The following is a 17,562-nucleotide window of genomic DNA, read 5'->3' on the forward strand; positions in this document are numbered from 1 at the left end:
TAAATAATTTATTGCAACATAGCTAATATTTAAAAACAAGCTGAATCTATGAAATTGCTTTAACCTCCATTTTGCAGTTGCAAAACCCTTAAGCGGGCAGCAGAAGCCAGATCTGTCTAATTTCTGTAGCTATATATGGACAATTTTAAAAAGCCTGACACATTTAACAGTTAGCCTATTAATTATCGACCTAACTAAGTTGGGGTTTTCCTCTCTCCTCAATTTTCTTAGACGATTACGCTTAAAGCAAAGGTCTGTTTCATCGTCTCTGCTGCTGCTGCCTCCACCTCACTGTTCTCAATCCCAATATGCTGGTTAACGTTCCTATTATGCTCATGGCAACATAGGGAAAGGTGTCAATTCTATGGCGCACCAAAGATTGTGTTTCAGAACTGCGGACAGCGACTACCCAACGCGGGAGAATGCACAGTTATAAAATAGTATTTGAGTCATTATTCTTGAGTCCTTATTTTTACATTATGTAAGCAATAAGGCCCGGGGGGGGGGGACAATATACCACGGCCAAGGGCTGTTCTTATGCACAACGCAACGCAGAGTGCCGTGACACATCCCTTAGCCGTGGTATATAGGCCATATACCACACTCCCTCGGGCCTTATTGCTTAAAATATGTAAAAACTAGTTGAATCAAGTGTGTTGATGCTGGGCTGAAACAAAAACATGCACTGACACACTACAGCTCTCCAGGATCATGTTTCTACTGGGCTGGAACAAAAGCCTGCACTCATTGCAGGAGTTGGCAACCCCTGCTCTACTTGTTTTAAACGTCGTGCTCATATGTTGGCCTGTTCTCGTCAGGGAGTCCAGTGTAACCATATCTGTTTTGGCAAATTTGACTCTCTCTTTCTCTCTGACAACTCTCTGGTCTCTGTCAGAGGGAGAGTAGAGCAGACCAGGGATGTTGGAGGCCAGGGGGAAGGATGGAGAAGGCTTGGTGGAGAAGAGAAAAGGTTGACAAGTCTTAGTTAAGGGGCGGAAAGCGGGGATTGGGGGGGTGGAGGGGAAAGTGGGGGGGGTGAAACAACATGAACATGTCAGAGTGAGGGCCAGGTTTGTGGTTTGGAGGACTTTTAAAGCGTCCACAGGGTCCTAGCAGTGTCAGGTTTCAACCCAACCCCAGTCCAGCCAGCCCTAGCCCAAACAGCCAGCTCAAATGATGGAGAGCAAGAGAGTGCGTCTTTCTGCTTCGCAAATCACTCTGACAGTTTCTGGCCCGCCTCAGCCCCGCAGCAGCTATCTGAGCTAGGGACTATACAGTATGGAAAATCTAAGTGCCGTTACCTCGGCAACGGAAGGGAAAGGAGAGGAAGGGGGTTTTTGAAAAGGGAGCATCTTGTAATTTTCTTTAACCCACTGCAGCTGGAGGGAGATGGCTAGGAGGAACACATTATTATTATTATTATTATTAAATTGCTAGGCAGTTGTTGCTATGGTTTCCAGCATTCGTACAGCCATTTATCAAGCAAGACTCTATTTCTCTGTAATACTGTGCATCTCCCAGTCCTATAAGCGGGGTGCTGTTTTGTTTGTTGCAGAATGCATCTACAATATCAGCATTGGAGGTGTTTCTCACATCATTCTATTGCCAAAAATATCCTAGAAGAAAACATGTTCCCTTTGTGCAAAGAAGCATCTCTTCCATAGAACAAAAATACATCTACGTTTTGAATTATATAATGCAACAAAATCTGCAATATGCCTGTGAAGCTACAATGTGTAACTTAGAAATGTGAGTTATAGAGCTGTCATTCATGTTGAAAGCAAGTCGAAGAAGCGGTAGATCAGTTCTATGTGCTCTATTTTTATGCTTCCTGTTCTGAAGTTTCATTTTTGTCTCATTTGAATTCTGTTTTGTACACCAGCTTTAAACAACTGAAAATACTATATTTTTGGTTATGGAAAATGTACTTCACAGCAGTTTAGATACAATGATTCTCTACACTTATGACTGCCTGTTTTTATCACATAAACTGCGAATTTTAGCAAACAGGAAATAGCGACTCAATTTCTGCACGGCACATCTTTTGATTTTGACAAATAAATATTCCCCCAGAATCTCCTGGTTTCTGAGGTATTGACATGATTGGTTTTTACCTGTCCTATAATAAAGACAAGATGTCTCACTCCTTGATTCTGCAGGCTTTCAGTGTCTGCGGATTTTTGCTCCAGCCAGACATTGAGAGGAGAGAACCTCGTCAGTTAATTGAACCGGTTTCTTAGGTTGCACTGAGCCGGAGTCCTGTAGCACCTTTTTTACTATGAATGTTCCTGGTTGTGATCTTAACAACTTAACTCTCTCTACCAGGCGACTAAACAGCACACAAGGAGAGATCAGAGTGGGGCCGAGTCACCAAGTAAGTCATCTTACCTGTGTTATCCAATTAGCTGTCCAAGTGTTTACATATTTCCATCAAATATGACTTATCATTCATTACAACAGGAGTGAAATTATAAACATTTACCAACATTATCCTATCAGAGATGTATAAAGCACAGTGATTATAAACATTTACCAACATTATCCTATTAGAGGTGTATAAAGCACAGTGATTTGTGACATTTACCAACATTATCCTATTAGAGGTGTATAAAGCACAGTGATTATAAACATGTACCAACATTATCCTATTAGAGGTGTATAAAGCACAGTGATTATAAACATTTACCAACATTATCCTATTAGAGGTGTATAAAGCACAGTGATTATAAACATTTACCAACATTATCCTATCAGAGATGTATAAAGCACAGTGATTATAAACATTTACCAACATTATCCTATTAGAGGTGTATAAAGCACAGTGATTTGTGACATTTACCAACATTATCCTATTAGAGGTGTATAAAGCACAGTGATTATAAACATTTACTAACATTATCCTATTAGAGGTGTATAAAGCACAGTGATTTGTGTCATTTTCTCAGACACTCTGTTCGATGAAAAGGATTTGAAAGCTGGTATTTCACAGGCTCGACTTGTGGTGTGATTGACACCTTCTTTCAATCCTTTTCTCCTCCTCCTCCTCTCCTCCCTAATTAGGCCAAGCTTCCCGAGCTGCAGCCCTTCCCCTCCGAGGCCCCGGGGGGCCTGGGTCAGGCTGTGACAGAGAATGAGGAGCTGGTGTGGATGCCAGGGGCTCAAGGTGAGACACGACCTGACCCTACTCTTTCTGGAAAGATAATCCTGTCAACCTCCTCAGGGCAGCTGGTGAGACCTCACCCTACTCTTTCTGGAAAGATAATCTGCAACCTACCTCAGGTGAGACACGACCTCTGACCCTACTCTTTCTGGAAAGATAATCCAATACCCTCTCCCTACTGTCAACCTACCTCAGGGCAGCTAGGTGAGACACGACCTCTGACCCTACTCTTTCTGGAAAGATAATCCAATACCCTCTCCCTACTGTCAACCTACCTCAGGGCAGCTAGGTGAGACACGACCTCTGACCCTACTCTTTCTGGAAAGATAATCCAATACCCTCTCCCTACTGTCAACCTACCTCAGGGCAGCTAGGTGAGACACGACCTTTCTGACCCTACTCTTTCTGGAAAGATAATCCAATACCCTCTCCCTACTGTCAACCTACCTCAGGGCAGCTAGGTGAGAAAGATAATCAATACCCTCTCCCTACTGAACCTCTGACCCTACTCTTTCTGGAAAGATAATCCAATACCCTCTCCCTACTGTCAACCTACCTCAGGGCAGCTAGGTGAGCTCAGGAGACATGAACCTGCTCCATGTCAGCAGGGAATGGTCCTGTACCCTCCTCCTGATAGATCTACTGGAAGGCGTTTGCTTTATAAAAAGATGAAATGATGATTAATCTTAAAAATAATAACTTTATCTCAGTCTAAGCTGACTTGAGGTTGGACTTGAGGTTAACTTTTCCTTTCTCCCTGTGACTTTTTGTATTGTAACTTGTTTTTGATGAATAGAAGTTTGTTAAAATATCCGTCCTCTGTGTTCTCCAGGAGCATGGCGGCCTTCGCTGGGATGTGTGACGGCGGATCTACAGAAGACGGTTGCCTAGCAGCCTCGCGAGACGACACCACACTCAACGCACTCAACACGGTAAGTGACAACACAACACGAGCCTGTGTCTGGCACACCACTGGCAAGAATCTAATCAAAAAAATACATTTGATAAAGATGAGGGTCACCTTTTCATGTTCCCCAACATTAAGTTTCTGTGGGAAAGTCTCATGTTCAGCAAAACTATTCTGAACAAAAAATATTAACTCAACATGTAAAGTGTTGGTTTCATGAGCTGCAATAAAAGATCCCAGACATTTTCCATACACACAAAAAGCTTATTTTTCTCAAATTTGTTTTATATACATGTTAGTGAGCATTTCTCCATTGCCAAGATAATCCATCCACTTGACAGGTGTGGCATATCAAGGAGCTGATTAAACAGCATGATCATTACACAGGTGCACCTTGTGCTGGGGACTATAAAAGGCCACTTAAAAATGTGCAGTTTTGTCACACAATAACATGCCACAGATTCCTCAAGTTTTGAGGGCGCGTGAAATTGGCATGCTGACTGCAACATCTTTTTAGAAAATGTGGCAGTATGTCAAACCGACCTAATATGGCGGAACTAGAACTAATATGGCGGAACTAGAACTAATATGGCGGAACTAGAACTAATATGGCGGAACTAGAACTAATATGGCGGAACTAGAACTAATATGGCGGAACTAGAACTAATATGGCGGAACTAGAACTAATATGGCGGAACAAGAACTAATATGGCGGAACGAATAGGGCAGAAGTAGAACGAATAGGGCAGAGGTAGAACGAATAGGGCAGAAGTAGAACGAATAGGGCAGAGGTAGAACGAATAGGGCAGAGGTAGAACGAATAGGGCAGAGGTAGAACGAATAGGGCAGAGGTAGAACGAATAGGGCAGAGGTAGAACGAATAGGGCAGAGGTAGAACGAATAGGGCAGAGGTAGAACGAATAGGGCAGAGGTAGAACGAATAGGGCAGAAGTAGGGACCCAGGTTAATAGCTCTTCCTCTGCTTCATCATAAAGAAGAAACCAGGTCTCTTGACACTTCCAATGTATCATGCTAGATCAGCGCTTTGACCCTTGCTTTAAAAATGAATCTAGATCAGAGGAATCGAGCAAAGAAATCTACTGAAATCATCCTAAACAGTGTATTTATATTCCGACTCTATAAACCAGAGAATGAATATATCTAGCAGGTCGCTGTGTCTCCTCCCTAAACTCCATTTGCTCTCCCAATGTGACATGGTGGTTTGAGAGAGAGAGAGAGTTTTTTTTTTTTTTTTTCACTTTATATATTCACTTTGTATGTTGTCTACCTCACTTGCTTTGGCAATGTTAACACATGTTTCCCATGCCAATAAAGCCATTGAATTGAATTGAGAATTGAATTGAGAGAGAGAGAGAGAGAGAGAGAGAGAGAGAGAGAGAGAGAGAGAGAGAGACAGAGAGACAGAGAGAGAGAGACAGAGAGAGAGAGAGAGACAGACAGACAGACAGACAGACAGACAGACAGACAGACAGACAGACAGACAGACAGACAGACAGACAGACAGACAGACAGAGACAGACAGACAGACAGACAGACAGACAGACAGACAGACAGACAGACAGACAGACAGACAGACAGAGAGACAGAGAATATCTTTGTATGTAATGACTGTTTTAAGTAGAGCTTGATATCTCCTTAGACGTTTAACGAATCAAAAATGCAAGTTGTTTGTACATGCAAATCTACACAATATAACAACAATATAAAAACGCAACATGTAACAATTTCAAAGATTTTACTGAGTTACAGTTCATATAAGGGAATCAGTCAATTAAAATAAATCAATTAGGCCCTAATCTATGGATTTCACATGACTGGGAATTACAGATGTGTGTCTGTTGGTCACTGGTACCTTAAAAACAAAGGTAGGGTCACGGATCAGAAAACCAGTCAGTATCTGGTGTGGATCAGAAAACCAGTCAGTATCTGGTGTGGATCAGAAAACCAGTCAGTATCTGGTGTGGATCAGAAAACCAGTCAGTATCTGGTGTGGATCAGAAAACCAGTCAGTATCTGGTGTGGATCAGAAAACCAGTCAGTATCTGGTGTGGATCAGAAAACCAGTCAGTATCTGGTGTGGATCGGAAAACCAGTCAGTATCTGGTGTTGCCACCATTTGCATCATGCAGCGCGACACATCTCCTTCACATAGATAGAGTTGATCAGGCTGTTGATTGTGGCCTGTGGAATGTGGGAAGTAACTGGATATTGGCAGGAACTGTAACGCGCTGTCGTACACTAATATCCAGAGCATCCCAAACATGCTCAATGGGTGACATTATCGGGTGAGTATGTAGAACATGGAAGAACTGGTAAGTTTTCAGCTTCCAGGAATTGTGTACAGATCCTTGCGACATGGGGTAGTGTATTATCATGCTGAAACATGAGGTGATGGCGGCGGATGAATGGCACAACAATGGGCCTCAAGATCTTGTCGGGATATCTTTGTGCATTCAAATTGCCATCGATAAAATGCAATTGTGTTGGTTATCCCTAGCTTATGCCTGCCCATACCATAACCCCACTGCCATCATGGTGGGGCACTCTGTCCACAACGTTGACGTCAACAAACCTCTCGCCCACACGATGCAATGCCAGCTGTCTGCCATCTGCCTGGTGCAGTTGAAACTGGGATTCATCTGTGAGGAGCATACTTCTCCAGCGTGCCAGTGGACATCGAAGGTGAGCATTTGCCCACTTAAGTCGGTTGCGACGCTGAACTGCAGTCAAGTCAAGACCCTGATGAGAGCGACGAGCACGCAGATGAGCTTCCTGAAACTGTCTGACGGTTTGTGCAGAAATTCTTTGGTTGTGCAAACCAATAGTTTCATCAGCTATCCGGGCGGCTGGTCTCAGACGATCCCGTAGGTGAAGAAGCCAGATGTGGAGGTCCTGGGCTGGCGTGGTTACAGGTGGTCTGCAGTTGTGAGGCCGGTGGACAAATTCTCTAAAACGACATTGGAGGAGGCTTATGGTAGACGAATCAACATTCAATTTTCTGGCAAAAGTTTTGGTGGACATTCATGCAGTCAGCATACCAATTGCATGCTCGCTCAAAACTTGATATTTGTGCCGTTATGTTGTTGGACAAAACTGCGCATTTTAGTGGTGTTTTATAGTCCCCAGCACAAGGTGCACCTGTGTAATGATATAAGCTTAATAATAAGCTTCTTGATAAGTCACACCTGTCAGGTAGGTGGATTATCTTGGCAAAGGAGAAATGCTCACTAACAGGGAGGTAAACAAATTTGTGCACATTTTTTAGAGAAACAGCTTTTTCTTATAGAACATTTCTGGGCTTTTTTATTTCAGCTCATGAAACATGGGACCAAAACTTGTTGCGTTTACATTTTTGTTCATTGTAATATGCCCCACTGTCGTAGTTTATAGATACGTCAATGACTTATTTTCCTGTCTGTTGTAATAAATGTTTACTATATAAAAAGTATACATCCCATTTGTTGTTGTATTTGAATTCAAAACACTGAATATTGAGCTCAAGTGTTGGTCTGCTTCCCCCTCTTCCCAGCTTCACGAGAGCAGTTACGATGCAGGCAAGGCCCTACAGCGCCTGGTCAAGAAGCCTGTTCCCAAACTCATAGAGAAGTGCTGGTCAGAAGACGAAGTGGTAAGACGCTCTTTTTATTATATTATTTGACAACATTTCACCTTTTAACTTCCAGAGAGGACGTGTTAACTTCCGAGCTGGGTTCAAATAGTGTTTATTTTTTATTTTCAAGCTGCGCCTTAATTGAGCTTGCCTGACTCAATGTATACAAAACAGTTGAATGGACCGTCTTGTAACAGTGGCTTTATTCTGGGTTACTGTGGTTGTCTTCAGATGGTACTGTTGAGATGGATAGTCAGAGTGGGCTGTGTAGCTGCTTGTTGGGCCCTCATTGGATTTGGGTTCTATCCCCTCATCGTATTCTATCCCCTCCTCATCGTATTCTATCCCCTCCTCATCGTATTCTATCCCCTCCTCATCGTGTTCCATCCCCTCCTCATCGTGTTCCATCCCCTCCTCGTCGTGTTCCATCCCCTCCTCGTCGTGTTCCATCCCCTCCTCGTCGTGTTCCATCCCCTCCTCGTCGTGTTCCATCCCCTCCTCGTCGTGTTCCATCCCCTCCTCGTCGTGTTCCATCCCCTCCTCGTCGTGTTCCATCCCCTCCTCGTCGTGTTCCATCCCCTCCTCGTCGTGTTCCATCGCCTCCTCGTCGTGTTCCATCCCCTCCTCGTCGTATTCCATCCCCTCCTCGTCGTATTCCATCCCCTCCTCGTCGTATTCCATCCCCTCCTCGTCGTAATCCATCCCCTCCTCGTCGTAATCCATCCCCTCCTCGTCGTAATCCATCCCCTCCTCGTCGTATTCCATCCCCTCCTCGTCATCCCTTCCTCATCGTATTCCATCCCCTCCTCATCGTATTCCATCCCCTCATCGTATTCCATCCCCTCCTCGTCGCATTCCATCCCCTCCTCGTCGTATTCCGTCCCCTCCTCGTCGTATTCTGTCCCCTCCTCGTCGTATTCTATCCCCTCCTCGTCGTATTCTATCCCCTCCTCGTCGTATTCCATCCCCTCATCGTCGTATTCCACCCCCTCATCGTATTCCATCCCCTCGTCGTATTCCATCCCCTCATTGTATTCTATCCCCTCCTCATCATATTCCATCCCCTCCTCATCAGATTCTATCCCCTCCTCATCGTATTATATCCCCTCTTCATCGTATTCTATCGCCTCCTCATCATATTCTATCCCCTCCTCGTCGTATTCTATCCCCTCCTCGTCGTATTCTATCCCCTCCTCGTCGTATTCCATCCCCTCCTCGTCGTATTCCATCCCCTCCTCGTCATATTCCATCCCCTCCTCGTCGTATTCCTTCCCCTCCTCGTCGTATTCCATCCCCTCCTCGTCGTATTCCATCCCCTCCTCATCGTATTCCATCCCCTCCTCATCGTATTCCATCCCCTCATCGCATTCCATCCCCTCATCGTATTCCATCCCCTCCTCGTCGCATTCCGTCCCCTCCTCGTCGTATTCCGTCCCCTCATCGTCGTATTCCGTCCCCTCCTCGTCGTATTCTGTCCCCTCCTCGTCGTATTCTATCCTCTCCTCGTCGTATTCTATCCCCTCCTCGCGTATTCCATCCCCTCATCGTATTCCATCCCCTCCTCATCGTATTCCTTCCCCTCCTCATCCTATTCTAGCCCCTCCTCATCCTATTCTAGCCCCTCCTCGTCGTATTCTAGCCCCTCCTCGTCATATTCTAGCCCCTCCTCGTCGTATTCTAGCCCCTCCTCGTCGTATTCTAGCACCTCCTCGTCGTATTCTAGCACCTCCTCGTCTTATTCTATCCCCTCCATGTCTTGAGAGCAGCTGCATCCTGTTTATTGCCTGTGGGAAAAATCTTCAGCTTGGAAGGTGTGTGTGTGTGTGTGTGTGTGTGTGTGTGTGTGTGTGTGTGTGTGTGTGTGTGTGTGTGTGTGTGTGTGTGTGTGTGTGTGTGTGTGTGTGTGTGTGTGTGTGTGTGTGTGTGTGTGTGTGTGTGTGTGTGTGTGTGTGTGTGTGTGTGTGTGTGTGTGGAGGAAGAGGGAAAAGATTGAGGGCCTGTGTTGCTGTCCTCCATTTGAATTTAGATTCACATTTCAGGCAGCTGTGTCTTGGAGGGCATTAAAATATGTCAATTAACTCAAGTTTGTCTCGGTCCTGTCCTGGACTAGTTAAACCTGTTAGTTTGTCTCGGTCCTGTCCTGGACTAGTTAAACCTATTAGTTTGTCTCGGTCCTGTCCTGGACTAGTTAAACCTGTTAGTTTGTCTCGGTCCTGTCCTGGACTAGTTAAACCTATTAGTTTGTCTCGGTCCTGTCCTGGACTAGTTAAACCTGTTAGTTTGTCTCGGTCCTGTCCTGGACTAGTTAAACCTATTAGTTTGTCTCGGTCCTGTCCTGGACTAGTTAAACCTATTAGTTTGTCTCGGTCCTGTCCTGGACTAGTTAAACCTATTAGTTTGTCTCGGTCCTGTCCTGGACTAGTTAAACCTGTTAGTTTGTCTCGGTCCTGTCCTGGACTAGTTAAACCTGTTAGTTTGTCTCGGTCCTGTCCTGGACTAGTTAAACCTATTAGTTTGTCTCGGTCCTGTCCTGGACTAGTTAAACCTATTAGTTTGTCTCGGTCCTGTCCTGGACTAGTTAAACCTGTTAGTTTGTCTCCGTCCTGTCCTGGACTAGTTAAACCTATTAGTTTGTCTCGGTCCTGTCCTGGACTAGTTAAACCTGTTAGTTTGTCTCGGTCCTGTCCTGGACTAGTTAAACCTATTAGTTTGTCTCGGTCCTGTCCTGGACTAGTTAAACCTATTAGTTTGTCTCGGTCCTGTCCTGGACTAGTTAAACCTATTAGTTTGTCTCGGTCCTGTCCTGGACTAGTTAAACCTATTAGTTTGTCTCGGTCCTGTCCTGGACTAGTTAAACCTATTAGTTTGTCTCGGTCCTGTCCTGGACTAGTTAAACCTATTAGTTTGTCTCTCGGTCCTGTCCTGGACTAGTTAAACCTATTAGTTTGTCTCGGTCCTGTCCTGGACTAGTTAAACCTATTAGTTTGTCTCGGTCCTGTCCTGGACTAGTTAAACCTGTTAGTTTGTCTCGGTCCTGTCCTGGACTAGTTAAACCTGTTAGTTTGTCTCGGTCCTGTCCTGGACTAGTTAAACCTATTAGTTTGTCTCGGTCCTGTCCTGGACTAGTTAAACCTATTAGTTTGTCTCGGTCCTGTCCTGGACTAGTTAAACCTATTAGTTTGTCTCGGTCCTGTCCTGGACTAGTTAAACCTATTAGTTTGTCTCGGTCCTGTCCTGGACTAGTTAAACCTATTAGTTTGTCTCGGTCCTGTCCTGGACTAGTTAAACCTATTAGTTTGTCTCGGTCCTGTCCTGGACTAGTTAAACCTATTAGTTTTGTCTCGGTCCTGTCCTGGACTAGTTAAACCTATTAGTTTTGTCTCTGTCCTGTCCTGGACTAGTTAAACCTATTCGTGTACTATTATTACAATTCCTAGTTGTGTCTCGTGGTCTCCTGTACATTTTTATATCCCTGCTTTTTGTTATACTAGTAAAACCAGCCTCTTTATTATGTAAATCCAGTAGGTCTGACCGCAATTAGTCGACGGGTCGATTGTTTTGTCGAAAGGCTGTTGGTTGACCAAGATTTGGAAGTCTATATAAAAGCCTGGAGATGGGTCTTTCCTGAGCTCACTGGCCTGGGAAACTCTGATACAATGTTGCAAGTTCGTACTAGCTTCAGGCCTGACCCAAGTTAGTAGTTGATACAATGTTTCAGGTTACTTGCAGACAGTCCATGTGTAGCCAATGTGATTTATAGGATATGTCGTATATAGGATATTTATCAGGATATTTTCTACCTGTAGGCTGCAATGTTTTTATTTGTTGGCTTTATGTAAGCTATTTTTACATAGTTGGCAATAGAAGTTACATTTTAGGTTTGTATCATTTCCATTTTGGATGTGGATAGAATTTAGATTAACCACATGCCAATGATTTTGAGATACGAAGATGTTATTATGAGTTCATTTAAACTGTTACTCAAAAATGTGCCTATGAACCATAACTGGCACGCAGATTGGTAGAAATGGTAAGATAAATTAGCATTCCACATGAAAGGTAGCAGACTCCTCGTGTAGCCAATTACCGGCAACTTCAGGACAGTAACGGCAGAATCCGCCAACGAGTGGGAGGAGGATGATCAGGTTAAGTTTTCTTTTCTTCTGGTTGTCTTGATCTCTGGATCCCTCTTGAGTTTTGTGTCTTATTTCATCAAACAGTGTGCTTAAAGCATCAGACAGGCTAAATGTGTATATTTGAGTTTATTAAAACACATAGGGGTGTATGTTTTACATTTTTGACCAAGAACAAATTACTTTTGGTTGACCGAGATTTTTGGGGGGGTCGGGGACAGCCCTAACATTCAGATGCACGTTGTCCAGCAATCATGCGGGCTCAGATCTGACTGTTAATCAACAGCCACCATCGAAGCAGCCACGTAAACATTCATTCAAACAGCACTTTCGTGCGTTTTGCCAGTAGCTCTTTGTTGACTTCAAGCCTATCAACTCTCGAGATGAGGCTGGTGTAACCGAAGTGAAATGGCTAGCTAGTTAGCGAGCGCTAATAGCGTTACAAACGTCACTTGCTCTGAGCCTTCTAGTAGTTGTTCCCCTTGCTCTGCATGGGTAACGCTGCTTCGATGGTGGCGGTTGTCGTTGTGTTGCTGGTTCAAGCCCAGGGAGGGGCGAGAAGAGGGACGGAAGCTATACTGTTACACTGGCAATACTAAAGTGCCTATAAGAACATCCAATAGTCAAAGGTTAATGAAATACAAATGGTATAGAAAGAAATAGTCCTATGATCCCTATAATAACTACAACCTAAAACTTCTTACCTGGGAATATTGAAGACTCATGTTAAAAGGAACCACCAGCTTTCATATGTTCTCATGTTCTGAGCAAGGAACTTAAACGTTAGCTTTCTTACATAGCACATATTGCACTTTTACTTTCTTCTCCAACATTGTTTTTGCATTATTTAAACCAAATTGAACATGTTTCATTATTTACTTGAGGCTAAATTGATTTTATTGATGTATTATATTAAGTTAAAATAAGTGTTCATTTAGCATTGTTGTAATTGTCATTATTACAAAGAATGTTTTTTTTAATTGTCCGATTTAATCGGTATCGGCCTTTTTTTTTGGGGTCCTCCAATAATCGGTATCGGTATCGGCGTTGAAATATCATAATCGGTCGACCTCTAGCTCAGATCTGACGGAAGTGAATCATCAACATAATGGTTCAGTCTGATCTGAATAAACCATAAAGTACACAGACAGATGAAGGCCCACGGCATCTGAACCACGGCAGCTAATCGTAACAGATTAAGTCACTCGTCCTTCAGTAGGACTAGACCAGCTATGAATTCTCTTATTATTTATGCATGCTAGCTGAAGGCAAACTAGTCGACCTGACATGGCCGCGTTGAGATAATCAGAGAAATGAATATGTGTGTAGGGGGTTCAGGGGCTGTTCTCACCCCACACGCCAGACCACTCCACAGGCCAATCACAGGCCACTTATCAACAGGCACACTCTGCAGATAGCAGCCAGCAGCCACATATCATTATGTAGTCTGTGTAAGGTTGTAAGCCTTCCCCATTGTGTACATAGCTCAGCCAGTCACCTAGCCACCCAGCATCAGTCAGCCAACTAGTCATTCACCCACCCATCATCAGTCAGCCAACTAGTCATTCACCCACCCATCATCAGTCAGCCAACTAGTCATTCACCCACCCATCATCAGTCAGCCAACTAGTCATTCACCCACCCATCATCAGTCAGCCAACCAGTCATTCACCCACCCATCATCAGTCAGCCAACCAGTCATTCACCCACCCAACATCAGTCAGCCAACTAGTCATTCACCCACCCATCATCAGTCAGCCAACTAGTCATTCACCCACCCATCATCAGTCAGCCAACCAGTCATTCACCCACCCATCGTCAGTCAGCCAACTAGTCATTCACCCACCCATCATCAGTCAGCCAACTAGTCATTCACCCACCCATCATCAGTCAGCCAACTAGTCATTCACCCACCCATCATCAGTCAGTACTTGGCCATTCAAGGACACTCCCTGCTCTGCTTCCTCTCTCCCTCCCTTCCTTCCCTCCCTTCCTCTCTCCCTCCCTCCCTTCCTTCCTTCCCTCCCTTCCTCTCTCTCTCCCTCCCTTCCCTCCCTCCCAGCCCAGTGAAGTGATGATGTGATTTCCATTTGGTCCTTTGCAGCCCCACACACAGCCTTGAGGGACAGGTGTAAATGTTCCCCTGACCTTGATGCTCAGACACACACACACGCTCACACACACACACACACACACACACACACACACACACACACACACACACACACACACACACACACACACACACACACACACACACACACACACACACACACACACACACACACACTCAGACACACACACTCAGACACACACACTCAGACACACACACTCAGACACACAGAGAGCCACACTGACACCGTCCCCATCTGCCCCGCTGCACCCCCCTTTATAAATAATTCTGCTCCTCCTTCTCCTCCCCCTCCTTATCCTCTCCCCTCCTGCTCCTCCCCTACACCTCCTCTCCCCTACTCCTCCTCCTTCTCCCCTACTCCTTCCTCCTCCCCTATACCTCCTCTCCCCTACTCCTTCCTCCTCCCCTATACCTCCTCTCCCCTACTCCTTCCTCCTCCCCTACTCCTTCCTCCTCCCCTACTCCTTCCTCCTCCCCTACTCCTTCCTCCTCCCCTACTCCTTCCTCCTCCTCTTCTCCTTCTCCTCCCCTACTCCTCTTCCTCTCCTCCTCCCCTACTCCTTCTCCCCTACTCCTCCTCTGCCCTCTCCTCCCCCTACTCCTCTTCCTCTCCCCTTCTCCTCTCTTACTCCTCCTTCTCTTCTCCTCCCCTCCTTTCCCTTCTCCTCCCCTACTCCTTCCTCCTCCCCTACTCCTTCCTCCTCCCCTACTCCTCTTCTCCTTCTCCTCCCCTACTCCTCTTCCTCTCCTCCTCCCCTACACCTCCTCTCCCCTACTCCTCCTCCTCTTCTCCCCTACTCCTTCCTCCTCCCCTATACCTCCTCTCCCCTACTCCTTCCTCCTCCCCTATACCTCCTCTCCCCTACTCCTTCCTCCTACCCTACTCCTTCCTCTTCCCCTACTCCTCTTCTCCTTCTCCTCCCCTACTCCTCTTCCTCTCCTCCTCCCCTACTCCTCCTCTCCCCTCTCCTCCTCCCCTACTCCTCCTCTCCCCTCTCCTCCCCCTACTCCTCTTCCTCTCCCCTTCTCCTCTCTTACTCCTCCTTCTCTTCTCCTCCCCTCCTTTCCCTTCTCCTCCCCTACTCCTTCTCCTCCCCCTACTCCTCTCCCCTTCTCTTCCCCTACTCCTCTTCTCCTTCTCCTCCCCCTACTCCTCTCCCCTTCTCCTCCCTTACTCCTCCTTCTCTTCTCCTCCCCTCCTTTCCCTTCTCCTCCCCTACTCCTCCTCTCCCCTCTCCTCCCCCTACTCCTCTTCCTCTCCCCTTCTCCTCTCTTACTCCTCCTTCTCTTCTCCTCCCCTCCTTTCCCTTCTCCTCCCCTACTCCTTCTCCTCCCCCTACTCCTCTCCCCTTCTCCTCCCTTACTCCTCCTTCTCTTCCTCTCCCCTCCTCCTCTCCCCTCCTCCTCCCCTACTCCTCCTTTCCCTTCTCCTCCCCTACTCCTTCTCCTCCCCCTACTCCTCTCCCCTTCTCCTCCCTTACTCCTCCTTCTCTTCCTCTCCCCTCCTCCTCTCCCCTCCTCCTCCCCTACTCCTCCTCTCCCCTCTCCTCCCCCTACTCCTCTTCCTCTCCCCTTCTCCTCTCTTACTCCTCCTTCTCTTCTCCTCCCCTCCTTTCCCTTCTCCTCCCCTACTCCTTCTCCTCCCCCTACTCCTCTCCCCTTCTCCTCCCTTACTCCTCCTTCTCTTCTCCTCCCCTCCTTTCCCTTCTCCTCCCCTACTCCTTCTCCTCCCCCTACTCCTCTCCCCTTCTCCTCCCTTACTCCTCCTTCTCTTCCTCTCCCCTCCTCCTCTCACCCCCCAGGACCAGCCTAATTCTTTTCTTGCTTCCTACTTTTCTTCCTTTTGAGATGTGAATAAAGGTGACAGTGGGGGCCGTGGAGATGACAGAATCAGGCTGTCTGCAGGATCACTGGACTCCTCCCCCTCTCTCTTTCTCCTCCCTCTCTCTCGCCCCTCCTCTCTCTCACTCTCCACCTTTCTGTCTGTCTTCCCACTCTCCTTCCCTGCCACCTCTCATTTCACTGCTTCTTGAAATAGTCACATACATTCTCCCTACAATAAGCTGAAATAGTCACATACATTCTCCCTACAATAAGCTGAAATAGTTACATACATTCTCCCTACAATAAGCTGAAATAGTCACATACATTCTCCCTACAATAAGCTGAAATAGTCACATGCATTCTCCCTACAATAAGCTGAAATAGTCACATACATTCTCCCTACAATAAGCTGAAATAGTCACATACATTCTCCCTACAATAAGCTGAAATAGTCACATACAGTGATATCAGAAAGTATTCAGACCCCTTGACTTTTCCCACATTTTGTTTACGTTAGAGCCTTATTCTGAAATGGATTAAATACAAAATAATCCTCAGGAAACTACACACAATACCCCATAATGACATCACAATACCCCATAATGACATCACAATACCCCATAATGACATCACAATACCCCATAATGACATCACAATACCCCATAATGACATCACAATACCCCATAATGACATCACAATACCCCGTAATGACATCACAATACTCCATACTGACATCACAATACCCCATAATGACATCACAATACCCCATAATGACATCACAATACCCCATAATGACATCACAATACCCTATAATGACATCACAATACCCCATAATGACATCACAATACCCCATAATGACATCACAATAGCCCATAATGACATCACAATACCCCGTAATGACATCACAATACTCCATAATGACATCACAATACCCCATAATGACATCACAATACTCCATAATGGCAAGGTGAAAACAGGTTTTTAGAAATGCCTTATTTACACAAGTATTCAGACCCTTTAATATGAGACTCGAAATTGAGCTCAGGGTGCATTCTGTTTCTTTGAGATGTTTCTACAACTTGATTGGAGTCCACCTGTGGTAAATTCAATTGATTGGACATGATTTATTTGATTGGACATGATCTATATCAGGTCCCACGGTTGACAGTGCATGTCAGAGCAAAAACCAAGCCAAAGGAATTGTCCGTAGACAGGATTGTGTCGGGACACAGATCTGGGGAAGGTTACAAAAATGTTTTGTAGCGTTGAAGGTCCCCAAGAACACAGTGGCCTCCATCATTCATAAATGGAAGATGTTTGGAACCACCAAGACTCGTCCTAGAGCTGGCCGCTCGGCCAAACTGAGCAATCAAGGGAGAAGGGCCTTGGTCAGGGAGGTGACCAAGAAGCTGATGGTCACTCTAACAGAGCTCCAGAGTTCCTCTGTGGAGATGGTTGTCCTTCTGGAAGGTTCTCCCATCTCTGCAGCACTCCACCAATCAGGCCTTTATGGTAGAGTGGCCCGATGGAAGCTACTCCTCAGTAAAAGTCACATGACAGCCCACTCAGAGTTTGCTAAAAGACTCTCAGACCATGAGAAACAAGATTCTCTGGTCTGATGAAACCAAGATTGAACTCTTTGGCCTGAATGCAAAGCGCCACGTCTGGAGGAAACCTGGCACCATCCCTACGGTGAAGCATAGCTGGCAGAGCTTGAGAGTATATGCAGAGAAGAATTGGAGAAACTCCCCAAATACAAGTATGCCAAGCTTG

The 17,562-nt window shown here is 45.7% G+C and overlaps 2 protein-coding genes across 5 annotated transcripts in view; both read left to right on the plus strand.

The window, feature by feature from the left end:
- The window catches only part of LOC124018027 (arginine-glutamic acid dipeptide repeats protein-like), a 276,902-nt gene extending 273,605 nt beyond the window's left edge, over positions 1 to 3,297 (plus strand). Inside the window, exons 7-8 of the mRNA XM_046333281.1 lie at positions 2,326 to 2,374; positions 3,061 to 3,297. Of these exons, the coding sequence (XP_046189237.1) occupies positions 2,326 to 2,374; positions 3,061 to 3,297 (286 nt within the window). The remainder of the gene's footprint in view (positions 1 to 2,325; positions 2,375 to 3,060) is intronic.
- Positions 3,298 to 3,986: 689 nt separating this feature from the next.
- The window catches only part of LOC124032390 (arginine-glutamic acid dipeptide repeats protein-like), a 114,840-nt gene continuing 101,264 nt past the window's right edge, over positions 3,987 to 17,562 (plus strand). For all 4 annotated transcript variants that reach the window (XM_046344763.1, XM_046344764.1, XM_046344760.1 and 1 more), the window contains exons 1-2: positions 3,987 to 4,092; positions 7,618 to 7,716. In XM_046344763.1, coding sequence (XP_046200719.1) covers positions 3,997 to 4,092; positions 7,618 to 7,716 — 195 coding nt within the window. In that variant the 5' untranslated portion in view covers positions 3,987 to 3,996. The remainder of the gene's footprint in view (positions 4,093 to 7,617; positions 7,717 to 17,562) is intronic.

The sequence above is a fragment of the Oncorhynchus gorbuscha genome, linkage group LG03 (genome assembly GCF_021184085.1).
Source record: "Oncorhynchus gorbuscha isolate QuinsamMale2020 ecotype Even-year linkage group LG03, OgorEven_v1.0, whole genome shotgun sequence".
NCBI lineage: Eukaryota > Metazoa > Chordata > Actinopteri > Salmoniformes > Salmonidae > Oncorhynchus > Oncorhynchus gorbuscha.